Source organism: Schistocerca nitens, chromosome 1 (genome assembly GCF_023898315.1).
Source record: "Schistocerca nitens isolate TAMUIC-IGC-003100 chromosome 1, iqSchNite1.1, whole genome shotgun sequence".
NCBI lineage: Eukaryota > Metazoa > Arthropoda > Insecta > Orthoptera > Acrididae > Schistocerca > Schistocerca nitens.
In genome coordinates this window covers 55486181-55503857 of record NC_064614.1, presented here as the reverse complement: position 1 = coordinate 55503857, position 17677 = coordinate 55486181, and the positions used below count along the sequence as shown (strand labels likewise).

At 39.0% G+C, this 17677-nt stretch overlaps 1 protein-coding gene across 1 annotated transcript in view; it reads left to right on the top strand.

Annotated features, from left to right (window-relative positions):
* The window catches only part of LOC126241178 (NKAP family protein CG6066), a 69635-nt gene that overhangs the window by 881 nt on the left and 51077 nt on the right, over positions 1–17677 (top strand). Inside the window, exon 2 of the mRNA XM_049947985.1 lies at positions 8843–8957. Coding sequence (XP_049803942.1) covers positions 8843–8957 — 115 coding nt within the window. The remainder of the gene's footprint in view (positions 1–8842; positions 8958–17677) is intronic.

Here is a 17677-nt window from a genome sequence, read left to right as displayed (position 1 = left end):
AACATTATTTTCACCTGTCAAACCAAATAATTGCTGAGGCATTACTTTCATGTGAAATGTTCGTCATAGAATTGTTCAGTCAGCAACTATAATGTTTTAATAATTAACTGTACCATCACTATCACCTGCTGCATCATCGTTGCAGTGACATGCTTATAAGCACACAAGCACATGTAAATAAATAGCAGAGAAAATAAATTTAGTCAACCCATCATTTCAGTTAAAAGATAAAGAATAATGATAATATTAGAGTAAATAAATGATTTTTGTTTTATCTATATAAAAAAAGCTTCCACTACTTGCAGTAATAAATTTTGCATAGGGATCATTTCATGTCAGTTGGGCCAGAGGTCACTATTCATTCATTTCTGAATCTAATAAATTTTTGTGGGAAGGAAGATTCTACAGTGTCTTCGATTGAAATGCACAAAGTTTCATCCCAATATCTCCTTTGGTTTTATTTTTAAAGCCTCTTGTAGATAGGGGTCCCAAGTTTTTAATCAACTACACACTTGCTAATGTGCCAGCTTTGGATACTTTTATTAAAACTGCTCTTACAAGCCCCTGCTACCTTGTGTGTGTGTGGGGGGGGGGGGGCGTGCTTATGTGCCATCTGAGTCATTTTGAAGCCAGGTGGTTAAAAACTTCCTTTTCAGATCAGATTTGATTTCATTGAAGTTTGTTGTGGATCCTTGTCCATTTTCTGTTCATATTTGTCGATTATGAAGTGAATCATTTTAATGCAGTACCTCATGTGCCACATATTTGGAGCTTCCCCAATAGTGCTTAGTGGTCCAGAATGTTGAAGGGGTTATTCAACTCTAAGAAAATGCCAGTGGCAATTTGGTTTTTGTCCACTGTGTCTGGAGCATTTGGTAGAAAAACGTAGATGGCAGTAGTTGTCTATTTTTTCTGAAGCCATGCAGAATATCAGCAATGAATTTGTTTTTTCATGTACCTGTTATACATCACTTTTTGCTAAACTATAATAATACAATGATTGGTATGTAGTTTTCAACATTTGCATTTTCTGTTTTCTTATATCAGTAGGTGCCATTTTGACAATTTTTAGACAATCTGGAAATGTGCCTGTCAGAAAAGATGAATTGACTCTATCTGCAAGATGTACTGAACATTTTGTAGAGCATTGCGTTATTATATAATCTGAAATACCATCAGTTCTTGATGATTTTCTGGGTTAATGGAAGCATCTGATTCCAGCTGTCTGCTTTGACCTGTGACATAAGGTTGTTGTGGTGTGTGATGTCATTACGGTGCGGAGTTTGAGTTGGTTGTGTTTTAGATGTCATCTTTTGTGTTTGATTGTGCCCTCTGGTGGTGTGTATGTACGTGCTGAGTTTAATGTATTATATTGGGTTCACTTGAGCCTTGGTGTTGGATGTGCGAAGTCATTAGCAGCATTTGTAGTTTGGGGACAAAAGGTTTGGAAGTTTTATAAGTGAGTTTTCAATTAATTTTTTTGTTTATGTGTTTCGCATTTTTGTTAGGTGTTATTGGTTTGCTGTTTGTGGTGCGGTAAGATGTTTAATTTTTGTGGCTTCTGTTGTTAGGTATGGAAATGACGATGAAATATAACAGTGCTATGTTGCAGTCGGAGAGGGAGGAAGACATGTTGTCCATTATTAAATTCCTCCAGTTATTTGGACTGATCGCTGAGATTGTGAAGTGTAGTAGACCAGGGTGGGTACATGTGGTGGTGGCGGTGTGTGTGTGTGGGGGGGAGGGGGGGGGGATAGCCAATTGAGTTTGCAGCACCAGAATTTGTTGGTGGTAATTTTTTTTTTTTTTGGTGTGGGGGGGGGGTATATTCTTCTCAAGTTGTGAGTTTTTTGTATTCATCGTTTACTGAATGTCTTTTAATTTATGTTGGGATGTGTGATTTTTAAATTTTTGAGGTGTTTTGGTTTTATTTTTTGTAGTTGTAGGTGTTCATTTTTTGGTATCAATAGTTGTCATTGCCTATATAGGTCGTGGGAAATGACCAATTCCAATGTTCGTAGTTTTAGTTGTAGGTATTGGTGTTTTGGTATCATCAGCTGTGGTTGGCCCATATAGGAAAAGGGATGCTCCTGTGGTTGACCTATACAGAGTGTCCCATTTTAATCTATACTGGCCAATATCTCTGGAGTGGCACAATTCCGCAAGAACAGTCTCTAGTAAAAGTTGCAAGTTCGAAGGGAGTCGTGGAATGGTTACCTCGGAATGACCTTGAACCGGGGTTCTAAGTGAAACCAAGGTCAAGTTCATTTTTGCAAATGGTAAACCTATTTTTTATTTCGTATTCATATTCTGCGTGAATAAATATGCATTGTTTGTAGAGAACAATTTTTACGAAAAACCAATGGTTTATCGCCAGTGCATACTTCATTGTAGCTTTCCCAGGTTACCAGTAACTCGAGAAAGAAGCAAGATCGGGAAAATTTTTTAATGAAAATCTCGTATGGTTTCTGAACTCTGTCCACTGGTGAAATTTTCGTGAACTTGAAAAGGCCTTGAAATTCTTCACTAGGGATTAAGCTGAAAGCAAATACCATCAGCGTTAGCGGAACCCAGTGTGCACCATGTGGAGGTTGTCCAGCGAAAGTCTCACATAGTTAGCCCTGTAAAGGGCTGATTAACATGGATCTCACTGGAAATTTATGATCTCAGATGCTCGATCAACTGTCCATTTTGCCTAATGCACATTTGCACTGTCTGTCGGAAACTGGTCTCAACATCATTCAATGTCTGATGGGTGACTGCCTGGAAAGCCGCCACAATCCATTCTCTTATATCTTCTAGTGTCATCGGGGAAGTGGCGTACACCTTCTGCTTCGCAGCTCCCCATAAGTAGTAGTCCAATGGTGTTAAGTCTGGCGATCTTGGCAGGAATTCACGATATGAACTACCAATACCAATCCATTGATTATGGTAAGTTGCATTAAGGTACCTTCTGACAGGTAAGGCCTGATGTGCAGAGGTGCCATCATGTTGAAACCACACACGTGCTCGTATGTTTAGGGGGATATTTTCTAGTAAAGGAAGCACCAGATTCTGGAGAATATGAAGATAGCGCAAGCCGTTGCAACATTTCACCATAAAAACAGGACCCATCACGTAATCTCCAACTATGCTTGCCCAGACATTGATTGACAACTGCCTCTCTGTTTGATGATCTTCTTTCCAGTGAGGATTTGCTTCCGCCCAGTAGTGTGCATTACGGAGATTGACTCCTCCCATATTGTTGAAGTTTGTCTCGTCTGTAAAGAGAGTGCGTGTGAAGAAAAAGGCATCATGGTGTATTTGCATATCAGCCCATCAACAAAATGCCAGGCACCTCTCAGGATCCCCAGGCTCAATAGCTTGGATGATATGTAAGCAATATGGATGGAATTTAAAGTATCTTAAAACATGAGAAACCGTCGATCAAGGCACGCTAAGCGTTCGCTGAATCTGACAAGCCGAAAGGTGTTGATCTTCAATGGTGATAGCATGAATTCCCAGCACAATCACATGTCCCGGGCCCATCTTTCTTGTCTGCCTTTTCAAGGGCTCTCCTTCAGCTCGCCTTACCAGAATCCTAATTCTAACCTTTGTGGGATGGTGGGCATCGGGTTACCTTTCGGCTTACAATCTTTGTGCAGCTGCATAATTATTTTGACACTTGGCAACAATTTTTATCATTCTCACTATTTCTAATGGTGTGTAATCAGCCATTTCGGACAGATTAGAGTCAAAAAACAAATTATGCTGACCACTTTTAGTATTATTGGTTTTCGTAGTTTTTTTCTTCAGTGAAACATCTGGCAAGTGTGTTGCAGAATAACTGACTTATTACAGTGTATGTGACCCATTTCTTTACACATGCTCGCTGTTGTTTTCGCCACAGTTGAAACCGAAACATACAGTATTCAAGTGCGCTCTTTTAGAAAATTACTTGGATGTCTAATGGATGAGTGCTTTTCAAGATGGTGCCTGTACATATCTCGATATGGACGTAAATAATAAAATACCCCATGGTAACCTGTCCTTCTCAGATATGGAGAGAAGGCAGAAATGAAAGACGGGCCTGAGAAAGTCGATTGCGAGACAAGGTGACTCAAATAAATTTTTCTCTTATGGGCTATAGATATCTGCATTGAGAATAATTTTGCTTGTACGGATTTGGACAAATTTCACTTTGCAGGAACTCATTAGGGTCTCGCGAGACGAGATTGTTCTGAGTCCCATGAGGCAAAATTCATCAGAGTTCGATGAGGTGGAATTTTACTAAATACCTTAACACACATTTTTTTCTAAGTCCATAAGAAAAAAAATTTATGAGAGTCACACCAGTCAAGAACCATTCTAAGTGAGCACAGCCAAAGAATTTTCAGTCTCTCCAAAGGTAAAATTTCTACGAACCTCCGGTCATTATTTCAAATTTCCTGACAATGACACATATTAGTTAGCCTCACAGCTCCACCCTTCTCTTCTCTTATTGTGCTGGCACAATCACAATGCTGTCTCTGATTTGGCACATTGGGTTCTGCTAATGCTAATGCTATTTGCTTTCAAGTTAATCCCTGCTAGAGAATTTCAAGGCCTTTTCAAGTTGAACTTGACCTTGGTTTGACCTTGAAAACAGGGTTCAAGGTCGCTTTTAGGGAACCATTCCATGACTCCCTTCAAACCTTACGACTTTTACTAGAGACTGTTTTTGCAGAATTGTGCCGCTCCAAAGATATTGGCTGGTATAAATTAAAATGGGACACCCTCTATAGGTAAAGGGAAATGTCAGATTCCAATTTCCGTAGTTTTTGCTGTTGGTGTTGGTGTTTTGGTGTTGTCAGCTGTGGGTGACCTATGTAGGTCAAGGAAAGTGTCCAATTCTGGTAGATTTTGTTGGTGTGGCAGAATGTTGTATTTTTTTTTTTTCATATTTTTGTATATTTTGGGATAGTGGCGCATTTCTGTTTTTACTGTTTACTGCTTGTCCCCGCCCTAAAATCCTCCAGTGTCCTGCAGTTGTCCCATTAGTTTGATTGTATTTTTGGAGGGAAATGTTATCATCTTATTTATATGTATTTTTGTGTTTGTCGCTGTGTGTATGTAGTGTAGGCGCCATATTGGAGATGCTTAGAAGAGCCATTTCTACCATGTTGATGAAGTCATGGGTCAAACAGACGAATGGAATCAGACACTTCTGTAATGAACATGAATAATTTAATCTGTATTTGTTTTACAGGGGTAGATTGAAGAAGGATAAAGATGTCTTGTACGTTACATGTGATTTTACCTGCTAAGTTCATTTTCCATTTGGTCTGAAGGTGACATGCAGACTCAGTGCAGAGGTGAAAATTCTTCTGCCAGTCATCACCTTTATTGTCTATACAACCATATAGAGTTCTGTGTCAAAATCTAAAAATTCATATGGAAGCAAAATTCCAAAGGTACAGTTTCTTTTCTTAATTCTCTTTTTTTTGAGTGGGGGGGGGGGGGGGAGGGGCTAAGCAGCTGACAGTTTCTCCTTGCTGAGGAACTGTACCAGTCTGTGTAAATAACGGAGCTCTTTCAATGTTCATCTGCAAAAAGTGAAGTCAAATGATCATTTGGTTTTTCTGTTTGGGCCACTTTGGTGATTTGCACATCAGTGATGAGGGCAACACAAACACCTAGACCTCGAGCGGAGAAAAGCAACAACACAGCTGGGAATCGAACCCAGGACCCCAGTGTCTAAGACAGCAACACTAATCATGGGCTGCAGATTAAGAATGCAGGAAAAACTCATTTTATGATGAAATGTTGGATACAAGATTTATTGTATGTTGCTAAAGCTAAAAACATTCTCGGTTTGATTAGCAACTACGGAAGATATTTGCAACATTTTATGAAAACATTCAGACCTGTGAATCACTTCTTTGTTCAGGTTCAAAATAATCTTTTTGTGTCACAGAAAGATATTATAGTGATGTCTGAAAGAGGAGATTGGAGGATTGGTTGAACCCCTGAAGAATGTATATCAGATTTGACCCATGACTTAATGACTTCTGGCATGTGGTGTCATTCTTGCAACACAGGACACTGCCAATATTTGTTGTGCTCCTATATTATTTTTGGCATGTAAGCTGGACATTGCGGGCTGATTATACGCAGTCATGACAGGATCTTCTGTTACTCAACTTCATCATAATGGCTGGGTAAGGTATGTGCTCTGAAGGCTCGTGCCATCTGCGTAATGCCCTCTTACCCAGACAAAATCAAAGCTCTGCAAAATAACACAAGGGAATGCCTGTTGCTGAGTTACTTAAACGTGTTTAGAGCACTCACCGTAAGATCTTTTAGGTGTGAGAATCTAGTGAATTTGGAAGATGAGGTCCATGAACTTAATTGATTCCTAAAAATGAAAAAGAGGTTCCCTATTTGAAATTCATGTTAAGCACGACCTATCAGATTAAAAGTTATGCATGGGCATTTCTCTAGGCAAGATTTAAAGTCTTTGTTTTACACTTATATTTCCTGCACAAGACCATAAAATGAGTAGAATGTTGAGAAATTATCTACAAACAGTCCAAGCATTGGATAAGTTCATGGCTGTGAACACTATACTGTTGATGGCTACTGCAAAATGGGTTAAACAGTCCCTGAGGGACATTAATTTCCTGAATTATTTCCACCAAAAGAGTGGAAGGAAGGGTTCCTCAGGGATGGAAACATTTTTTCAGCCTTGATGTGCTTCGGAAGTATTGCCAAACTGAACATTAAAATGAAGCCATCATTTTTTTTAACCTTATATTGATTCTTGTTGTCACATTGCTAATGACCACTATTCTTTCCATCTCCTATTGTTTTAGCAGTTCTTAATGTGTCCAGCTTATGAGGCACTTGCAGAAGTGTTTTGTGCCCTTCTGTTGCTATAGGATTGTGAGCACATTCTTTTTGTGTATAAGCCAAGTATCAAGTTTTATCAGAAATGTCCCACTACAAAGTTGGGATCAACCAAAAGTTGTGATTCCACCAATGTGCTGTGACCTGTGATGTAACTGTGTTGTATAACTTCATGGTAATGTGGTGTTTTTTCAGTCGGGCCGCATTGTACGTGGCATTTTGCTGTATTTGGTGATGCTCTCTTGTGTTGATTGTTTATGTTTCAGAGTTGTTTGTTAGGTATGTTAGTGAGTCATTTGACATTATGAGTTGAGCATATTAGGTTACTGTTGCAAGAGTTTGTCCCGGATTACTAGTGAGTTATTTTGCTTATTGTGGCTGATGGATTTATGTTTTTGTTTGGAATGATTGAAATTGTTGATGATGCAAGTTTTTATGAATTAGGAGGTTTTTCTTGTTGGTGTTTGGTAATTATTGTATTGGATTGTGGTTGATAGATATTTTGAGTATTGGTTTTCTATCATTAGTTAGGTTACGTTTTTGATATTAATTATGTGAGTGGATTTCAGTTTGTTGTAATGTGGTCTTAGATAGATAGGTTAAAGTCAAGGTCTGGATGATGGATTGGACAATTTACATGCATTGGTTTTTGATACTGCGGGCTTTGTTGGAACTGCCAGACAGGTCAAATGAAATTTGCGGTGTCGGGTTTTGAATTTACGGTTGAGTTCTTGTTATTGAGGGGTTCATATGACCTATTCAGTCAAAAAAAGTTTGCGATAGCAGGATTTATGTTGGTTACTGGTATCATCGTCTTTGACTGAGTTATATAAGACAAGTAAAATTTATGGTACCACTAGTTTTCATTTTTTGGTTGTGTTGAATGTTAAGAATTTCATGTGCTTGATTTTTGGATTAATATTTGTTTCGAAATGGAGTCACTATTCTTATTATTGTATAGTTAGATGTCCTGTTCCAAAACTCCCTACTTTCCTTGGTTGTCCTATTAGTTTCTTTCTACTGAGATAAATATTTTGTGTGTTGGTTATGTTTGTTTGTGGGTGTAATGAGTGACGTCACATTCATCACACTGCATTTGCTTTAAATAGGGTGTCTTCCATCTTGGTGACATCACAGGGCAAAACAGATCTAGGTGCAATTGCAACTTCTTGTTTTGCCCAAAGTTGTACATAGATTTTCACTTTCCAGGGATTTGTAGTTATAGAAGGGAACTGCATTCCCAAATAGTACTGTAAATTAATATATTGTGCTAATTCTGTAGCCTTTATGAGAGTCAATAACTTTTCCCTTGATATGCGACCATGTTGTCAAAAGTGCACAGTACTAACACACTCACATACCTAAAGACTTTTGTATTGAAGCTTAATATATTACTTCTCGTGTACATAATGCATTGTCCAAGAATCATACAGTTAACTTTAAAGAGATAGGGCACTTGAGGAAGTGTACTGTTAAAGCCCAAGTCCCTTCTCTACATAACACTATGAAATGAAGTAGGAAAGGAGGTTAATATAATGGTAAATGCGGAATACTCGCAGATAATAAGTGTTTGACCAATTAATGTTTCATTGAACTTTGTAATGTATGTGATAATGAACATTCCTAGCTAGTTAATATTATATGCTGGGCTGGCACTCAGGCATGCAACATCCTGTGTTGTCTGACTCAAATACTCAGCCTGATAATGCTTCTCTTTGTTTTACTAAACACTACAAAGCTCTCTTGCTAATGCTTCTCTCTAATTTACTTAACACTACAAAGCTCTCTTTCAGAAAGTATTATCAATACTAACCAATTAAAAGGTTGAAATAGGCACTTAGAAACAGGCTGCCGTAAGCTCGTACAGTTCTGGCACCAGTAGAATGCTCTTAATTATTTCTTTAACGAATATATATAGTTTACCACATATCAAATTCAGGATGAAATATTATTTACCAACTTTTTTGTGTTGCAGCTCTGATGAAGAAGAGGCAATCTCTGGAGATGCAAAAAAGAAAGATTCTGTTGCCATTTCTTCTTCTCCAAAGAAAAAGAAGAAACATAAAATGAAAGCCAATAAGAAAAAGAAGGTATGTAGGCAGTACTGAGAAAAAAATGAGTACATTTATGGAATTTTCAGCTTTATATTTTTCTCTTAGGCTGAGGGCAGAAGGTAATACAAAGGTTTGTAGATTTTTTTTTTTTTGACATATTTAATTAATTCTCCTGTTTATTTCAGTTAAAGTGTATAGGTTCAGTTTATATTAGTCACCAATTTAGAAGTCATTTGCACCTGTATCTCTCTTTACTTCTGTGTCTAATATTTAAAAAATTCAGCACTTTAGGTTTGCAGTGTCACTTAACGTTGACAGTGTAATTAAGTAAAACAGAACACCTCTTTAGGTTTGAGTCCATTGGGGACCATGTGGTCAGTGACTGCAATATTATATTAAAATTTGCATGTTTGAAATAATTTATTACAGCAAATCAATGTCAGTAAAGAAAAGAAGATAAAGAAGTACAAGACATAAAATCAGACCTGAACACCATATTATGTAACATAGTCTTAAGTCACATGAGTACATTACATTTATGACATGCAATACATACCCGATATTAAAGTCTTGAAGACTCGTGTAATAAAAGTACATATTACAACTTCAGCATGATGTCAATACAGAAGAACATAGCAACTAACAAACAAATTTTGAACTGAGCTTTTAGCCTACAATTACATGGAGCAAAGCTCAATTCATTACGTAGGCATCACAGTGCCCTCTTATTCTAATAATAGTTTACACAGGATTTATTTTATTTAAAAAGTGGAGGCCAAGAGTTTATACAAAAGAATAGTGAAAATGAATTAAAAATTAAAAACACAATCTTCGTAACCCAAGAAAACAGGAGAATGATTGGATTGCAATGCTGTGACACAGACAGGAAGAAGACTGGAGGTGAGATACCATGAGCATATGGTACTGGATAGAAGAGATATAGTTGACGAGTCCAATTTTGCAGCACACTTGGGAAACACCGGTCATACTCCTCCAGTATCTTACCTCACAGCTTAAATTGCTGCGCCAGAGGAGAAAAGGGCAGATATCTTGATTTCCTGGAGGATATTTTGCAATCAAAAATCTCCCAGTTACACCTTGCTTACTGAGCAGATTGCAGTGAGGAGCGCCCATTTTTGGTAATACTTCAAACACTATCTAACTCCTTTGAAAAAATAAGAAGTCCACCAGTTCAGTAATAGGACAATAAACACCTTAAAGTGAGCTCATATATAGTGCCACACAATTATTCGTGATACAAGTACATACCGGCTGGTCAAAAAGTCAGTATTAATTTGAAAACTTAATAAACCATGGAATAATGTAGATAGAGAGGTAAAAATTGACACACATGCTTGGAATGACATGGGTTTGCATTAAAAAAAAAAAAAAAAAAAAAAAAAGTTCACAAAATGTCCGACAGATTGCACTGGACAGCAAAACAGCTACCGTGACGGGTGAGAGGTACGCCGATATGTTACAGAATCGCATCATCCCCAGCCTGGCTGATAAACACCTGCTGGAACGTACGATGTTTATGCAGGATGGCGCTCCACCCCACATTGCTAGACCCGTGAAAGATCTCTTGCTCGGGTTGTTTGGTGATGATCGTGTGCTCAGCCGCCACTTTCGTCATGCTTGGCCTCCCAGGTCCCCAGACCTCAGTCCGTGCGATTATTGGCTTTGAGGTTACCTGAAGTCGCAAGTGTATCGTGATCGACCAACATCTCTAGGGATTTTGAAAGACAACATCCGACGCCAATGCCTCACCATAGCTCCGGACATGCTTTAAAGTGCTGTTCACAACATTATTCCTCGACTACAGCTATTGTTGAGGAATGATGGTGGACACATTGAGCATTTCCTGTAAAGAACATCGTCTTTGCTTTGTCTTATTTTGTTATGCTAATTATTGCTATTCTGATAAGATGAAGCGCCATCTCTTGGACATTTTTTGAAATTTTGTATTTTTTTGCTTCTAATAAAACCCCATGTCATTCTAAGCATGTGTGTCAATTTGTATCTCTCTATCTACATTATTCCGTGATTTATTCAGTTTTCAAATTTATACTGAATTTTTGATCACCTGGTATGTTATGATCAATGTCATAAGCTTCACCCCTTAAAATTTTCATTTGCATCTTGTTTGATTTTTTTCATGATATCAAACTATGATTATTCATCCCTCTAATGGTTTTTTTGTATATAATTATGAACATTTATGGTATTTTTCTATGAAGTGTACCGGAGTCGCTCACTACTCCTGTTTGGATTTAGAAGTCATCATTTACAGGTGAAGGAAAAATAGGAGGGTCGTTCCAAAAGTAATGCCTTCTATTTTTATTCATTGAAAATACAGGAGATACATAAATCACAACAGCACAGCTAAATATAGCAATATTTCAGCTACAGACTGCAATTTTTCCACATAGTCACCGCCATTCATTATGCACTTTTGCTAACGATGAACCAAAGCCTGCATGCCGCGCTTGAAAAAATCGGAACTATCTGAGACTAACCACTTCTTTACAGCATTGACAACAGCATCAGAATTTTGAAAATGTTCCCCATGTAGTCCATCTTTCAGATACCCAAACAGATGGAAGTCTGAAGGCATAAAAATGGGGACTGTATAGTGGACATGGTAAGACAATCCAGCTGAGTTTTGCAGTGAGTTACATGGTTGAAAAATTAGTGTGGGGCCTGGCGTTATCATGTCACAGGTGAAAGTTTGTCTTCTTCTCTGGCCTTACCCTGGAAATTTGTGCTTTCGACTTAGTCAGTATAGTCTTGTAGTGTGCTGAATTGACAGTTTCCCCAGGCTCCAGGATATCCAGAAGAACCACACCCCGGCTATCCCAGAAGACAGTGCACATCATTTTGCCTGCAGATGGCTGTGTCTTGAATTTCTTCTTCGATGGAGAATTCGCATGTTGCCATTCCATGGACTGTCTTTTGGATTCCGGCTCATAGTGGTGACACCATGTCTTATCTCTGGTGACTATAGTGTTCAGAAAATTATCACTTTCAGTTTCATATTGGTGCAGAAGGTGCCAAAAAATTTCCATTTGATGACCTTTTTGTTCTTCTGTAAGCATTCACGGGACCCATCTCACACAGGCTTCGCCATAACCAAGACGTTCCAACATTGTTTCCAAGGCGTTCCAGCCAACTTTCAGCTTTTCACACAGTTCTTGGTTGTTATCCACCGATCAACATGGATGAGTTGATCAAGATGCTTTTTATTGTGAGGGATGACAGCTGTGCAGGGTCGACCGGCCGTAGCTAGTTGTGCACACCCTTTTCACCACCTAGAAAATAGTGTACCCATCGCCTCATATTGCTCACATGTATTGTATCATCTCCACACACCTTTAGCATGCATCATTGGATTTCAATCAGAGCTATTTCTTCAGCAGTGGGGTATTCAATCACACATTGCTGTTTTATATGTGCGTCCATGTCAGATTCCATTTTGGAACACTCTTCTACTGGTGCCAAGTATTACAGAATGGAAGAAGAACGTTCAAGGATTAGTACTACACCAATGACATATAGTGCAAACATCCAAAGCACCACAAAAAAATAGGAGGCATTACTTTTGGAACAACCCTCGTGTGTATTCATGTAAAATGATGGTGTCCAGACTGTTCCTACTTGCTGAATTTTTTAAATTATTAATTGAATTACAGTCATGTAAACTTTGTTAATGCCTGTTGACAGCTGTATGAATGGAACTTCACAGGGTGTAATTTTTCTTATTGTTGTGTTTTTATATCATTTGTATTCCTGATTTCTCATGCTATAAAGATTGTGTTTTTAATTTTTAATTTGTTTTTACTGTTCTTTTGTATAGAATCTTGGTCAACCTTTTTAATAAAATATCCCCCGTGTAATGGTTTATTTGAATAAAGGGGAAACTTAATGCCTACATGATGCACTGAGCTTTGCTTCATGTGATTGTAAGCTGCAAGCTCAGTTCCAAATTTGTTTGTCAGGTGCTACTTTCATCTGTATTGATGCCATGTTGAAGCTGTAATATGTGCTTTTATTTCGCGAGTCTTAAAGACTTTAATATTTGGTATGTACTATATGTCACTCATGTAATGTACTCTATGTGACTTAAGCCATTGTTATATAATGTAGTGTTCAGGTCTGATTTTGTGTCTTATAAATTTTTAATGGTGAAGATGGCCACACAGTGACTGAAACTGATTTCCTGTGATAAACAATTTCAAACCTCTGATGACTGATGCTGTGATTTTTGTTTACAATAAAACACCTGTTTGTTGTTGTTAATTATAGTGCAAGACAGATACCATTTTGGGAAGAGCAGAAGTTGTTTCTGTGTTTTTAATAAGAAATTTGATAGCATTATGGGTCAAAGTGCACTTAATGATGTCAGCGGCTGTTCCGCCTTGTGATGCCATTGGCAATTCGTTTCCATTGGTTGTGTCGTAGCCCATCAGGTGAGAGTAGATGATAGCCAAAGAGAATCACTGAATCTAATGACTTGTTTCAGTGGAAGATACGATTTGATTCTTTTGCTTTCAATGTGGATAGTACAAGAGTAACAATAATTGGTCTGGCTATTACGGACTATAAGGTTCGTTACTGGTTTTCTCATTTATTTCTTGTATTATATGTTTCTTGTGTTATTGTTTTTGTACTGCAGTCATATAGTTTGATTGTGAGCTTGCAGAGCCAACGATGTGACTGCAGGGAAACTTGATGCGGTGATGGAGCGATGTCTCGTGTAGCCTGAGGATTAGTTCAGAAATTTTGTGGTGTATTTTCAGAACATCCCAATTATATGACAGAATTCTCTACAGTCCATTCCATTATGCTGCCACATAATTTTATATACTTCACATCATGGCGACCTTTATAGAATGCTACTTTCTTATTGATTTCACCATCTTGTGTAATCTCCTGACTCGCGCTTCATCATGTTCACTTCTCATCATTTACTGTGTGAATAGTTATCAACTGCAGTACACAGTGGAATAGCTGCCAACACTGTAAGTGCACTTTTACTGCACCATTCAAGTTCCTTTGGGAATCATAATTGGAGATAGAAACAGGGCAAAAGACAGCGGTGGCACAATTTCTTAAAATAAAACTTTGTGCTGGGCCAGGAATTGAACCTAGTACCTATTCCATTTGCAAAATGTCCTCTATCAATTGAGCTATCCAAGCACAACTCACAACTTGCCCTTATAGCTTTAACTCCACTAGTGCCTCATCTCCTACCTTCCATACACTTTTAATCTACCAAAAAGTTTCAAATCAGTGCACACTATGCTGAAGAGTGAAAATTCATTCTGGCTCTTAAACAAATATCATAGTGGTCACTTCCTCAGAGGTAAACTGTTTCCCCATTTGGATCTCTGAATGAGAACTGCTCAGAAATGGTTTATTTGTAAGAGAAAGTCTTCACAATAGAGAAAAGTTTTACTGGAGGGTGAAACAAAGAATGGGGAATTACGCGGAACAAATTGGTGACATTGTAAACAACAGTAGTTTAATCCTTTTACGTGGAACAAAGATGTAGGTCTACAACACCGTCATTTGGCCAGTTCATTTGCCCAGTTGTACTTCACAACTTTGATAATAGTGGAAAGTTAAATAGAAAGAAACTTGATATCTTCAAAAGAAGGAAGATAGGTAGTGCCTTTGGATCTGTCAGGGGTGGGAAAGAGTCAAGAACAGAGAAGTATTATCATATGATCAGTGGACATTGGATTACAGACAATTTGAGGAATTCATTGGACTGCTCATATGGCAACTCTGTGTGAAACACCATGACCAGAATTTTTATGGAGGAAAAACCACAGACATTGAGTCCTCTCAGCAGACTAGGTCTGATGACATGATGAGCTGGAAACCAATCCACACCTGTTAGATGTTTCAGGAAATTGGAATAAGGGAGCACAAGGCTAAAGAGATGGAGTTAACTTGTGAAGGCAGTATTTGGTGCCCAGGGCCTTTGCTGAATTATGATGATGATGAGTCATACATAGCTTGAGATGCTATTGGATGCTCAAATCTGAAAACAAGTACAAAGTTTGATTACATTTAACTGACATTTGGAAATGGTTAGGATCAGATGCCCATTCAGCCATTCAGTTTTAGCTTTTCCATGGTTTCTGTAAATTGATTAAGGCCACTGCTAGTGTGGCAATTGATTTGTATTTCTAGCAACAAGTACCATCAAAAACATAAAATGCTCCAGAACTGAATGTAAGAAATCTATGACATTTTCAAATAATTTTTATCTGATTTAGGCAGTATTCTTATGGTAATGATCTCAAATGCTGAATACTTTGTTTAGTAGTGTTGCCCAAGGAGATAATTGTGTAAGACAATAGTGAGTGTTTCATGGAAGCTACTTTTAAGTGCAAAACATTACAGATTAGGGTTACTCGATTTGATTATCTGCATGTTGACTCTATTTTGGTTTGTTATAGAACAGGACTGTAGAAACTTGACACATAGTTAGTGTGATGAATAATATCTTGATAAGAGCAGGGTTTTACTTGTGTAAAATTTTGTAATGCTTCCTTCTGGGATTGAAGTTTTAAGTGCACCTATGAAGTAGTTGTAGTCAGCTATGATTTGGGCCATATATGGTGTGATTGAGTTGGAGGTGTTGATTAGCAAACACCAAAAATGAACACAGGTGACAATAATTTACTGATAGCAGAATTTTACTCATTCTTAGATATGAAATATTGGTATAGAATTGAAGATGGTGATTTTGGAATTGTACATGGAACCAAATGCTACTGAGAATAGTGTGGGAAAAGAGTTTATGGGAAATACTTATGAGAAGTTTATATTAGCGGGATGTGTGGAAAAGCACCCAGAAACAGTTAGCACAGAATTAGTCAAGAGTGTAGAAGGAAAAGTTTTAAGTTCTAAGTATGTAAAACATATAAATGCACGTTTAGGACATATATATATATATATATATATATCCACACATATACAGACACAAGCAGACATCTCACAAGCAGACATATTTAAAGACAAAGAGTTTGGGCAGAGATGTCAGTCGAGGCAGAAGTGCAGAGGCAAAGATGTTGTTGAATGACAGGTGAGGTATGAGTCGCGGCAACTTGAAATTAGCGGAGATTGAGGCCTGGTGGATAACGAGAAGAGAGGATATATTGAAGAGCAAGTTCCTATCTCCGGAGCTCGGATAGGTTGGTGTTAGTGGGAAGTATCCAGATTACCCGGACGGTGTAACACTGCGCCAAGATGTGCTTGCCGTGCACCAAGGCATGTTTAGCCACAGGGTGATCCTCATTACCAACAAACACTGTCTGCCTGTGTCCATTCATGCGAATGGACAGTTTGTTGCTGGTCATTCCCACATAGAATGCATCACAGTGTAGGCAGGTCAGTTGGTAGATCACGTGGGTGCTTTCACACGTGGCTCTGCCTTTGATCGTGTACACCTTCCGGGTTACAGGACTGGAGTAGGTGGTGGTGGGAGGGTGCATGGGACAGGTTTTACACCGGGGGCGGTTACAAGGGTAGGAGCCAGAGGGTAGGGAAGGTGGTTTGGGGATTTCATAGGGATGAGCTAAGAGGTTACGAAGGTTAGGTGGACGGCGGAAAGACACTCTTGGTGGAGTGGGGAGGATTTCATGAAGGATGGATCTCATTTCAGGGCAGGATTTGAGGAAGTCGTATCCCTGCTGGAGAGCCACATTCAGAATCTGATCCAGTTCCGGAAAGTATCCTGTCACAAGTGGGGCACTTTTGTGGTTCTTCTGTGGGAGGTTCTGGGTTTGAGAGGATGAGGAAGTGGCTCTGGTTATTTGCTTCTGTACCAGGTCGGGAGGGTAGTTGCGGGATGCGAAAGCTATTGTCAGGTTGTTGGTGTAATGCTTCAGGGATTCCGGACTGGAGCAGATTCGTTTGCCACGAAGACCTAGGCTGTAGGGAAGGGACCGTTTGATGTGGAATGGGTGGCAGCTGTCGTAATGGAGGTACTGTTGCTTGTTGGTGGGTTTGATGTGGACGGACGTGTGAAGCTGGCCATTGGACAGGTGGAGGTCAACATCAAGGAAAGTGGCATGGGATTTGGAGTAGGACCAGGTGAATCTGATGGAACCAAAGGAGTTGAGGTTGGAGAGGAAATTCTGGAGTTCTTCTTCACTGTGAGTCCAGATCATGAAGATGTCATCAATAAATCTGTACCAAACTTTGGGTTGGCAGGCCTGGGTAACCAAGAAGGCTTCCTCTAAGCGACCCATGAATAGGTTGGCGTACGAAGGGGCCATCCTGGTACCCATGGCTGTTCCCTTTAATTGTTGGTATGTCTGGTCTTCAAAAGTGAAGAAGTTGTGGGTCAGGATGAAGCTGGCTAAGGTAATGAGGGAAGAGGTTTTAGGTAGGGTGGCAGGTGATCGGCGTGAAAGGAAGTGCTCCATCGCAGCGAGGCCCTGGACGTGCAGGATATTTGTGTATAAGGAAGTGGCATCAATGGTTACAAGTATGGTTTCTGGGGGTAATGGATTGGGTAAGGATTCCAGGCATTCGAGAAAGTGGTTGGTGTCTTTGATGAAGGATGGGAGACTGCATGTAATGGGTTGAAGGTGTTGATCTACGTAGGCAGAGATACGTTCTGTGGGGGCTTGGTAACCAGCTACAATGGGGCGGCCGGGATGATTGGGTTTGTGAATTTTAGGAAGAAGGTAGAAGGTAGGGGTGCGGGGTGTCGGTGGGGTTAGGAGGTTGATGGA